Source organism: Mus caroli, unplaced genomic scaffold (assembly GCF_978045245.1).
Source record: "Mus caroli unplaced genomic scaffold, Mus_caroli_1 scaffold_13, whole genome shotgun sequence".
NCBI lineage: Eukaryota > Metazoa > Chordata > Mammalia > Rodentia > Muridae > Mus > Mus caroli.
In genome coordinates, this window is record NW_028227268.1 from 80,663,127 (window position 1) to 80,675,883 (window position 12,757).

The following is a 12,757-nucleotide window of genomic DNA, read 5'->3' on the forward strand; positions in this document are numbered from 1 at the left end:
GATGTCAAAATCTTGCACATATCTAGAGAAATGTTCTCAATGAATTTCCCAAAAGTAAAGCTATTTATGAGTACAGCTTTATATTTTTCCAACTTAAAAACACAAACAAACACACAAACAAACAATAATTTTCTCAGGGCAGCTTCTGAATTTACTCTCTATCGACTCCTTTCTACTTTTTAAAACCATCTCCCTACTGCATTTGGAAAAATTATTTAAACTTTGGTGTGAAGCAGTGACTCTTTTTTTCTCATTTCCTTTCTTTCTTTTGTTTTTTTTTTTTCCCCTTTGCTTTTGAAAAATAATTCTGGAGTCTTTGGTTGAAAGGAATAATACTATCTAAAGACAAATGCTAGCATATACTTTAAAAAAAACAAAAACAAAAACAAAAACAAAAAACCTCTTCCAGCATGCATCATATGTAACAAATTTCTGGAGCTGGTACGAATAATTTTTGTTGTTGTTATCTGCAGTGCTGCTATAAATGTCTACTTTTGGGGGACTAGCTATAGTTTGCAAACTTTGGCTTCTTTTACTCTAGCATAGAAAAACTATTCAGTTAATCCTAAGCACTTCTCCTTTTTTCCATTTACCATTTTAAAAGCATCTCTTGGTTGTTAATATGACTCCAAAACAAGGCTACATTTCCCACTAAGAGGGAAAAAATGGGAGTGAAAAGCAGAGAGTAGACGATGCTCTGTGTGTGTGTGTGTGTATTCATACCTGTATGTGAGAAACAGCAGTGGGAACCCTTATGTATGGGATTCCCAAATCATTTATGTAAAAGGGTGTTTAAATTACTCTGCCAGGGCACTGCAGTAAACATACTTAGTAAAAAATAAATAGATAAAATTAAGACAAAAACCCTAAGCAATTATTTGTATCTATTGACTATTAATTTACAGCATATTTAATTATGTACATAACATAGCACGTTGATGTAAGCCATAAACAGAATTAGTACATTGCCTTACCGTAAAATACAAATTAGAAGTTAAAAATATTTAAGAAATCTGTTTAAATATTTACACACTCTCAGTGAAAGTTATGTTTGCTTACATAACAGATTCTGTACACTTAGCAAAATGGCATGATTGCTACAGTTGTAAATTTCCCTGACCATCATGGTAAGGGGTAGTTTGGTTTTTTTTTTTTTGTTTTGTTTTGTTTTTTTGTTTTTTTTGTTTCTCCTCTCCAGAGGATTTTTCCCCATATTCCTAATTTTATTTTTTTTCAATTTACATCACCAATGGATAGTGTTATCTGTGTCCTTTAAAAGAGAGCAAATGGATATTTGACAAGCAATGCAGAAACTAGTTAACATCTCATATTCTGAGGTACAGTACTATTGTAGAGTCAAACTGTGCAATGTTCTTAGGAACTGTAGTCATTGATTTGCTGAGAGAGATGTTCAGTACCCTGTATTATTTATTTTAGAATGGTGACTGTTGGCTGCCAAATTAAAAAAAAAAGTCATATGAAGGAAATAACTCTTTGTTGATTCCTTTTGTTTCTGACGTATGAATGCATACATATGCATATGTGTTTGCATGGATCTCTATATACACATATACACATGTAGATATGTTATAAGACCTGTCTGTGTTGATGTTTTCAGTTGTTGTTTTTGACCATGAAGTTAGCTATAAGACTGAAACACAGTGACCTACAGAAAATGGAGTTGGTCATAGTTGCCGATTTAAAGCAGGTCTTCCTTAAAATGCCTGTGATTTATTTCTCCATTAGAAATTCCACTGCACTTTTGTGATGTCTTGTGCTTTTGTAAGCTCGACAGATCACTTCTGTGTGGTACTAATCCTAGAATGTAGTGTCTTTTGGTTTTTTTAAAAAAAAAAATCATTATTATTATTATTGTTATTATTTTACTTAGCACTGCTCTTTTTGAAATGAAGAGACAGAAAGACTAGATGACACTGCTTGCGTCCTATCCCCTGTTGTTAAATTGCAGTAGAAATAATTGTAACATTCCTATGCAAACATATGGGTATGCTGCATGAGATTTCAATTCGGAGGTGCATTTCATACCTACAAGCAGTCATGTACAATATATATATATACAGATTGAGATCAGAGATTTTGTGTAGACTGTGCATTTGAGAGTCAGAATTTGCCTACTAATTTCTCAAAGATGAAAAAACACCTTAATTGCTGGCTATCTGGCTATTGTATAATCAAAAGAAAAAAACTATACATATGTATAAACGGATAGTAATACCATTTCAAGATTGCCAAAACATACCTTGGTGGTCCATTAGTTTAATTACTGAGTAACAAACTAATTGGTTTTCCCAGATTCATCAGACCTAGCACCCTTTCCTGCATTCTAATTCAACTAAATATGTAGCTTTAAAAAAATTCTACATGGACTGCTATTTCTGGACGGGAGGAGTCAGTGTTCTCTACCTACGTGGATACTGAATGTCAACATATGGTTCACTCTAGGGCATTGATTGCAAGGTCCCATCTTTTCTCTGCATTAGTTAGACCAGAAATCTGTTTGCTGGTCATAAGCATGTGAAGCCCACCCTGTGACGCTGCTTCTCTCCATTTTGATCTAAATTATATGATTGACTTCCCTGGACATCTAAGAGTTTGTTACAATCACAAATGACAATATCAAGGATTTTGTTATGGCTTTTATGGAAATTGCTAATGGGAGCCTAGGCTTAGGCTCTGAGTTGTATTTAGAAAAGTTGTTTCCGAATGGCATGTCACGGTGTGCCCCTGAGATTACGGTGACGCTTCTTCCTGTAGTTTTCCATTCAGACGTCACCCCTGCTGACAAGGGATAGGCACTTTTATTACTGTGATCCCCCCAAAATGATTTCGTAGGAAAAAGCCCTGGAGAAATCTGAAGAATCTTTACTCTGAGCACATGTGAACATCCTCAGTCAGATCTGTAGTCCTGTAACTAAAACTCAAAAGTGTAAAGCACATAATTAAAATACAGGAGCCAAACATGCCAATATTGATTGGGGGGAGGACAAAAAGCAAAACACAAACAAACAACAACAACAACAACAAAACAACAAGCCCCCCCCCAAACCTACCATCCCATCTTTGTTAAATGTAGAAAATGAATGATAAACTTTTATTTATATTTCTGGTTTCCCTTTAATTGTTGGAATAGAAGCACACAATGATGCTTACTATCCTAGGGTTGTTAATCATGAGGGGAAAGATTCATCTGCAGAATAATACCAGCCTTGACCCCTATACACTTAACTGGGGACCCTACTCTGAAGACAGAATTGTTTTCGACTGCTTTAAAAATAGAAGTAGCAAAGTCATCCTCTGAGGTAAAGGCCAATCAGAGTCAATTGTATAGAAAACATAGTAATTTAGTATTTTCTGTAGGTAAAAGCCAAATAGGACCCCCCTCCCCATTGACAAAAAATAAAATATATTACCCTATTCTCTTTTCTGTAAAGAATGCGTATGCCCAATATAGAAAGATGCACAATTACATAATTTGAAAGGCAGAATAATAACGACCCACCACAGCAGCCAGTGATGTCAGTTCTCTTCACTTCTGTACCACGAGCTGGGAGGGCAACACTCACTCACCACAGCCCCGTTCTAACCCTAGTGCCCACTACTTTCCATGTTTTGCTTGATTAAGTAGACTGCAATATATACAACGTAAACACCCTTTACATGATCAAACCCCACTGACCCACAGATTCCATTTGTGCATGCACAAGCCTTGGAGAATACAAAAGAAAAGCCAGTTCACACGGTCTCAGCAAAGCCTCACTGGGGCTGTCTCCTAATAGTAAAATGAGAAATTTTGAAAGCAAGAAAAGCTGAAGATGATGACTAATCCTTTTGGGGAAAGAGCAAATTCTCTTTTTAAAAATACTGTATTCCAGTCAGAAATAAACCCAGAGGAGGACAATGTAAGAGCAGCTGACACTGAGAAAAGTGACCTGCTCATCTGTGCTCTACAGTTGACTGTTAGAATGATTCTCAATATAAGCTATCAAGTTACTTCTAATTCCCTCCACTTCTCTATTTGATAGCTATTTTTTGATGAGATAAATGATTTACAAAAATCCTCATAAATTATGCTAAGCTCACGACAAGGGCAAATCACTCTGTTTCATTCTAGTCCTTCTGCTCAGCGCTATGTTCAGACCAGATGCTGTGTAGCAGTGATAAGGGTCACACTTGGTTATTTCACTCATTCTTAACCACAGTCATTTCTGGACTTTTGACCGAGCTCTATGCTATTAATTTTTATTTTAACCACCTTGGAAACAGCTTTTTGACAAGATGTTAACTTTGGCTGCTGTACATGGTCTACTCGGAAATCTTCCTCAGCCTAAGGCCCACATGAAAGATATGCTTGCCAGTTCATTGTAGGCAATCAAACAGACCAGAGAAACTGGATTCCTGAGTCTCTTCTTTAAAGCTTTGTCCCACCTCCTTACTTCCATTGTGCTCAAAATGCATATGAATCTATTAGACCCTTGAGAATCACCACTCCACGACATCATCATCATCTGGCTTAGACCTCAAAGTCCATATTGAAGTAGCATGTTCTCATTATTGCAGAAAATGTTTCATATGCACAGTGGTGTCCCAACTGCATGCCAATCATAGGAACAATGATGGAAGGCGTTTGGAAATGACTGTGTCTCAGAGAATTGACTGCCCATGCTCTTGAGCTTTCTAGCATCATCTAGAATCTACATACTAACCCTCTGAGTAGGCTGTGTACTAAAACTGATAAAGTGGAATACTTCACACTTGATCTTGCCAGCATGTGTACAAATCACTTGCGTTGTAACTGGAAAACCGCGAGGACCTTAGTGTATTCCTTACTTAGTAGAAGCAACCCAAATGGTATGAAATGGACCACAGGATAGCACAGCAACTAAGGTATTTTAACATCACTTTTGTCCTGGATTGATGTGTTTTCCAAGTCCTACATCAGGCTGTACAACTGTTTGAAGAGGAATCCAGTCCTTGCTTCTCATGGAAGGCTGTAGTTTAGTTCACATAATAAAGCCAATAGACAATGTTGAAGAAGGAAAACACCACAGGGAAGAAAATGCGGGACCACCGATCAATGGCATTCACATCAGTCAAGTCGGGGATGGTGATTTTCAGTTGAGAGGCACGTCTCCTCAGGCGACTTTTCTTTTGTGCCACATGTCGCTCCAGAGCATTGCGGCCAAAACTATGCCTAGGCAGCCCAGCTTTTCGATACTGGATGCTGGAGGCATCGTAGGCCAGCATTGTGCTCCTGGGGTCTCCAAGTCCCATTACTGCTTCGGATGTGGCCATCTCGTTTTTTATCTCAAGCGTGCTGAGTAAGATGTTCTCATGGGGGTCCATCTGCAAGGAGGAAGAATCAGAAAAGGTACATCTGAAACTATAAGCCGTTGCTGATGCTCTTACCACAAGGAACTCTTACAGGCACTTTACAGACTGTACATCACAGTGACAAAGAGAGCTAGCTTTCATACTGCAGGGTGAGACTTTTAATCGCTGCTCTGCCACTATGAGGTATTTGACTTTTCAGGTTTCTCATTTACTAGATCTTATAGATTCAGTCCCAGAGGATCCTATAATGTAATTAAAATAGATTAACTAGCACCGGCTTCATAATTTCTACTTACCCCATGCTGAGAAATAGAAGTCAAGAACCATCCCTTCACATAATTTATATTATTTACTTGACAGAAACAGATGCACAATTCAACTTTATTATGTATGGTATAATGGTAGGGAATTGGTCACTGAATTATATTCACACATTTATGTAACATATATTTACTGACTATATTTATTTTGAGAATCAAGCAAGGTATAGCAACTATCATTTTTTTCTTCCTTTCTGGTCATGTTGGGCACTGTACCTGGAGCTTTTAGCATTATAGGTAAGAGTTTTACCTCTGAGCTACATGTCCATCATCTTTATTTAAAATTATAAAATAAGAAAAAGTAAATTCTTTTTGTGCATTGATTGAGAAATAGAATATTTTTGTATGTTCCTCAAAAATCCTACATGTATATTTTCTTTGAGCCATTGATTATGTAAGTTGAGCTTTATATTTTATTCCATTGACCATGACTGCCATAGATATTAACATGATTTGTCACAAAATACTAGTGTCACATTGACCCACTCTAAAATATTTGTTTTTAAAATATTCTTGCTTGAGGCAAGATTTAATAATCTGAAATTTCTCCATGGGTTTGGTTCCCAGCATGCACAAGGTAGCTTTCAAGCAGCTGAAATCTAGTTCCAGGGGATTCAGTGCCTTATCCTGGCCTCCATGGGCACCTCACACATATGTTACATGTACAGATCATGCAGGCAGAACACTCACATGCATAAAATAAAAACAAAAAAGTCTTTAAAAATACAAAACTACTCTATTATGTTACTAACATAATTTACAAAGCTGTATATAAAACAAGACTTAATAAAAGTAATAAATAAATGAAGTAAGGAAAATCTGGCTAATGATATAAGTGATATATAGAGAGACAGAAAATATAAACAACTTGCTACATGATACAGTAGTGTGAGCATGGATTATTCAGAAAACAAAATGTAACAAGGACTACATATTAGTAATTAGCATTCAGATGTATTTTGATGGTCTTATATGATAATTTCAAAACTAAGACCTTTTGAGAAATAGATGCTATAAAATATAAAACATTCTGGGGCATAATAGTTGATCAGTTAATCTCTGCCCCCCCCTTTGTCAAATATTCTGTATTTGTTTATGGTATAATTTTACTTGCTGGACTAATAGACTATAGACTATACTATAATAGGCTAAACAACAATGCTATTCAAATTATTTTGGGAACATGATGAAATTTGGAAACGTAAATACATATATGACACAAGAGTACTGACTCCCAAAGCAGTGATTGTGATGCCTGGTTAGTTCTCAGCCTAAGGAAGAAAAAGGGGGGGCACTGAAATGCTTTTGCTTTGCTCAATTCTCTGCAGCAACTATTGCACTAAATACTCAAAAGCTTCCTTATAACGAGGCCCTATTCTGTTCACAGGTAAGGGTGTTCACCTGAACTTGCCTCCAAGACACCTGATCCCTAGGGAAAACTATAAACTCAAAGCTTCATCTTTTAAGAATTCAAATTCACAAGTGAGAGATTTGACTGTTCACCACTCCCTGCTGCTCCAACACAACACAGCAGCTGCTCCATGTTATTTGTGTTTGCTGTGCTTTTTACCCATACAGGAAATACATTTTTGCATTCAAATTTTTCTCTAATGGTTTCTCAGAGCTTCTTTCATTACAACACCAGGATGTTTGCCTTATTATAAAGTGTGATAGTATTAAGAGATGTTTCAAATTAGTTGTTGGCTTGGCTGTTAATTGTGTGAATAAATAGTAGCAACCATAATAAGAGTATTGGCACCCATCAAAAGTAATCTTTTCTAAGTTTTACACAAATTATCCTTGGATGATATATTTAACTTCAATGAGTTTCTATCTTATTATGTATGAAATCCAAGAGTTGAATTCAATGATCCCTGGAGCCTTATCATGTATTTCTCTTTAATTTACAAATTCAAGAGATCTGTTGAGTGTGATTAGCAGAGTGAGTGTTATGGATAGTTCCAGTGCTGAGGACGATTACACTGCTGCAGAGTCCGCATGGCAAGAGCAGTCTCCAGACACAACATTGGGTACAAATCAAACTGTAGTTTTCCATTTGCTCTTTTTGGTGTTAGAAAGCTAAACATTCCTTCATCTATATTGAGAGCTAAGATAGGATGTGGGGAAACGATCTGAAAGGAAATATGTAAGAAGGTAGACATTAAAGCACTGTTCAAACTGGCTGTCATGAAGTGTGTACATTATAGTGAGATACATATGAATACCAGGAATATGGAAAATAATGATAATAATATTAATATTAATATTAATATTCACAACAACAATAAATAACCATGCCATCGGGAAAGGCTACTGCATTGACTTACACATACTGCCTTACACGACACATAGAGAGCACTCCAAAATGCATAGCTGATCTTATAAAAGTAAAACCGCTGTTCTCTGAATGATGCAATTTGATCTTCTAGAATAGACTCAGGAGATGATCTTTCCCTAGGTAAACACAGTCATCTCCATCTTATTGGAGGTCTTGCCAGGCTGAAGAGAAAAGTCGTGGTGGAGAGGAGTGAGGCCTATGGAATACCTGTGGACAACCGATGAGCTGCTACTGTTCGGCAGAGACCCCTTCTCCAGACGACTGTTTGTGACTTTCATTTTCTTTAGAGTCAGGGTTTCTCGGTGTAGCCCTGCCTGTCCTGGAACTCACTCGGTAGGCCAGACTGGCCTCAAACTCTGAGATCTGCCTCCCTCTGCCTCCTCAGTTTTGTGGATCAAAGGCATGTGCCACCACAATTGGCTCAAAATACTTAAACCATAAATTATTACTCTCCATCTAGATTCAATTACCTAGTCAATAACAGAAAAAAATTAATTTATCTAAAACATCATTTTCCAGAAAATCCTTACCCATGGCTATGGAGATATGAAGTACGTAGGAATAAGAAATAACCATCTTCATATGTAATTCATTTCTCAATTAACAGGCAGGAAAGAGACTCAGGCCAGTTGTAATTCACTGTGATATGCTTAAAGTTCAGTGACACAGCTCTGATTTTCCCAGCCAATTCTAGGAAGATCATTTTTCTCCTTCATTTGTTCCTGTTTTCTACAAGGTCTACTTTATAGCACTCATCTTCTCTTTCCTCTTAAAAGTTGAGTTCCTCACCAAAGAGCACTCCTCAGTGCCCATTTGTTCCATGCTTGGGATCACCAATATGGAGAGTGCTTGTCAGGTTTGCTTTGGGATTGAAAGAGCACTTAGATCACGTTCTCTTTTCTGCCATAAGGCAGGTTGTTGTACACTGTCCTGTTTATGACCGCGGATTGTGACAATCTTTGCTTATTCAGGTACTACCTTTGGAACTAAGTCTTAACCTCTGATTTCAGTTCTACTAAATGTCAGTTAGGGAAAGGATTAGCACCAGCTTTCTGGGTTTTTTTTTGGGGGGGGGTGAGGGAGGGGACTGATCAGCTGTATATGTAAAATACTTAGGCTCTCTTTGTTCATAGCAAGCATTCAACAAACCATAGCTAAGATTGTTATTAAAAATTCAACACACAATTTTACTCCGCAATCTCTTATTATCTATCTGTGTGCCTTTACTATAAATTGAACATCTATAGCACACTGACCCTGCCCCCCCCCCCACACACACACTAAGGCTGTGTAAGAGTGAACAGAAAGATCATAGAATTCAGGGGCACTAGATTCCTGCAGTGGGAGAGTATTTGCCAGACATGACTTGGCTGTTACACACATGACCTCATAGCAGCTGTGACTACATGGACAACAGCTCTACAAGATTACCCCAGTCAAAAACCAGCATGGATAAGAGCCTCATGAAGCTCCACACCCAGTTGAGGAGAGCTATTGACAATTGATGGCTTCAGGCAGAGGGAGAGTTTTTCTTCAGGTATATGGCTCATGAACTTCTGAGCAAACCTGATGAAAATTCTCCATATTGGTGATCCCAAGCATGGAACAAATGGGCACTCTTTGGTGAGGAACTCAACTTTTAAGAGGAAAGTGAAGATGAGTGCTCTAAAGTAGACCTTGTAGAAAACAGGAAAAAATGAAGGAGAAAAATGCTTTTCCTAGAATTGGCTGGGAAAATCAGAGCTATATACCTAAGCTTAAGTTGATGATCCCACAACCATATGCATACAGTTAGCACGAAGGGAAATTAGTAGGTTTTAAAAAAGGAAAGTATGAAATTGAAATCAAACATGGTAGGGGAATAAAAGAGAAACTGTATGGGGGAGGGAGTGGGAGTAGAAAAATAGGGCCTAGAGGTCAAGCCAAAGAATGACATGGTCAGTACTCCAGTGGCAGGGATCAGAGACAGATCCTGGCAGGGATCAGGGACAGATGACCAGGCTTGTCTTTCCTCCTGATATGTTAGTTTCATTAAAATTCTCATGATAGTAAATTATACTAATTTTCTTGCTATTTGTTGTTTATCAGACAACTCTTTTTGAGGAAGCATAAAAGGAGGTCTGACTGTGTCACTGTTATATCCTCAAGAATCCTGCATTGTTCTCATCGCAATGTAGATGTTTAGTAAAGGGTGGTTTGATGTAATTAATTTTGGGATAATTAAAATCTAATTCACCTCTTTGTGAGTCATCAGTACGTGAATTCATTGATTTCATATAATTCTAAAGAACAGAACGCCCCAGGAACACCTCTGCATCTCTCTCTGCCCCCAAGATTTCTTTCTCTATTTGCATAGGTATTTTTGTTGTTGTTGTTGGTTTGTTTGTTTCTTTCTTTTTCTAAAATAGAAGCACTATACTCCCATGCTGCCCAGTGTTACTTCCAGGACAGATCCTTCATTCTTACAGAGAGAAGAGCATTTAGTGACTAACAGCTTGAAGTTGAAAATTAAGCATTTTATTTACAGAACACTTTCAGTTGTCCCAGAAGCCACTTAGAGCTGGCCCTGATCCCACACTTGGAAAAGAGTGAAGAGGAGGCAGAGCAGGAATTAGATTTAGGTCTGTTCCACTTTCCCTTGCTGGAGCATGGAACCAGTCTACATCAGTGGGGCAGTCATCTGGAGCCTTACACAATTATCCAGAGGAAGGACTGGATGAGAGTGTTTGGAGCTTACTGTGTCACTAAAGGTAAGAGCTAGAAAAACTTGTGTTAGCTCCAACACATTTAGGTGAGAAGAGCAGACATCTGTTTTCTGTCTGCTTATCATGTCTTGTCCACTTATTCTAATTTCTATCTGAAAATATACCTTCCAAATCTCTCTTCTCAGTTTCTGTGTGCCTGGTGCAAATGTACTTGATTAAGTATCTTCCTGATGCTGTGATTGGCTGAGTAATGGATATATAACCTTTTTTTTTCTTTTTTAGCCAGTGGCATGTTGTGAGTTCTCAGATGAACCCAACAGAAAAATATATACGCAACCAATACCAGTGGATTTACACGTAGAAGCAGATGACCCTGAATCTGTAGATTCTGTTGATACATTTGAAGTAGAAGAGGCATTCATGGCTTGAGACACATTTGCTCAAAGTTTCTTTCAATTCTCTACTGTTTATATAAAAGCAAAATTAATAACAAATATTTTTTAGAAAAAACAAATATCATTTTAATAAATAGATTTTAAATTCAATAATGATTATCTTGCATTTTCTTTGGAGATATTTGTTGTTATAAGATAATATTTGCTATGAAGGTTTTAGAAAGAGATTCTCAAAGTGTTTCAGCTTTCAGCTGTAATCCTGTCCAAGAGACCATCCTAGGTGTTTAACTGTAAATTCTTCAGGCTGAGTTTTGTCACTGAATTCCTTCTCTGCATACTACATTTAGATGATAATTTTTAGAAAATTTGAAGACACTGCCATTGACCCATGGATTTTATCTAATTAAAAATGTTTCTCCCTTTTTTCTTCTCCTCCTCCTCTCCTTTCTCCTCCTCCTCCTCTTCCTCCTCCTCTTCCTCCTTCTCTTCCTCCTCCTTTTTCTCCTCCTCTTCCTTCTCCTCCTCCTCCCCCTCCTCCTTTTCTGATCTAACCTTTCCTAACTGTCTCTCCTCACCAGAGCAGGAAAGACACGTGAAACCAAACTCATCTAACCTGGTTTCTTCAGAGGACATGAAGGAGAGCTCATTTTCCTTTAATGTATTGCTGTGAACTCCATTGCCCTGGAAAAAACACCAAGATTATGAAACTATTCTCTCCTGCTATTTCTAACTATCCAAATAGCCATGGGCAGTTTGTTAATAGCAGCTGAAACAAGATGGAGAAAAGCAAAAACAAACAAGGGAAAGAAAGAAGACAGAGATGGGCAGGTAAACCCACAGGTGCAGATGAGCTGTTTTTGCATTGTGCTCTTATTTCAGGCTCTGCTTCTTATTCACCTATTCCTTTGTAAAACCACACTTGTTTGGGGAGGTTGTATAAAATCACCATTATCAATCAAATCTGTTGTTTCCCATCTAAAGCCACTGTCTGGAAATCAAGATGCACCTGGAGCTGCATTTTTCAATCAAGAGTCAAGTGCTGGGTTTGAGAGGCAGACACGATTCTCCTGTAAGGATCCTCTGAGAATGAAAACAGCTTGTACATTATCCATTTGGCAGATCTACTGGCTGCAGAGACACCTCTGCTGACATGGCTGATAGCTGACCCAGGGAACACTGCCACAGACACTGGTAAATTAACTCAGGATATTTGGAATACAGCTTTGTTTCCTTACTGCTGTCTGCTTATCAACATTTTTTCAGAGAAAGAAGACTGGACTGCTAAAGGATTGCATTTTGCTTGTTTTTTGTTTGTTTTGTTTTGTTTTTGTTTTAATAATAATAATACATTAAGCTCTGAAGAGTGTGACTTACTTTTTGTAAAATGACTGTTTAATTCCAAATTTGACTTTAGACTCACTGATTCTTTGCCTGAATGCTATTTATAATTGATGTATGATCTACAGGGACACCCTTATGTTTAAGGTCATATACAGAAAAACAAGTCACATCTCTCAGACTAGACTCGCCAGCTTACATGAGAAAGGAGAATAGAGCTATTTTAAAATTCAATTCACCACTGGCATTACCCAGTACATGAGAAATTGCAGATAAAAACAGCTTCTAACTATATAGTTTCCCTTCACT

At 37.5% G+C, this 12,757-nt stretch overlaps 1 protein-coding gene across 2 annotated transcripts in view; it reads right to left on the reverse strand.

The window, feature by feature from the left end:
* Positions 1 to 262: 262 nt before the first annotated feature.
* Gabrb2 (gamma-aminobutyric acid type A receptor subunit beta2) overlaps positions 263 to 12,757 on the reverse strand; it is a 212,615-nt gene continuing 200,120 nt past the window's right edge. For both annotated transcript variants that reach the window (XM_021176879.3, XM_029483941.2), the window contains exon 10: positions 263 to 5,364. In XM_021176879.3, the coding sequence (XP_021032538.1) occupies positions 5,017 to 5,364 (348 nt within the window). In that variant the 3' untranslated portion in view covers positions 263 to 5,016. The remainder of the gene's footprint in view (positions 5,365 to 12,757) is intronic.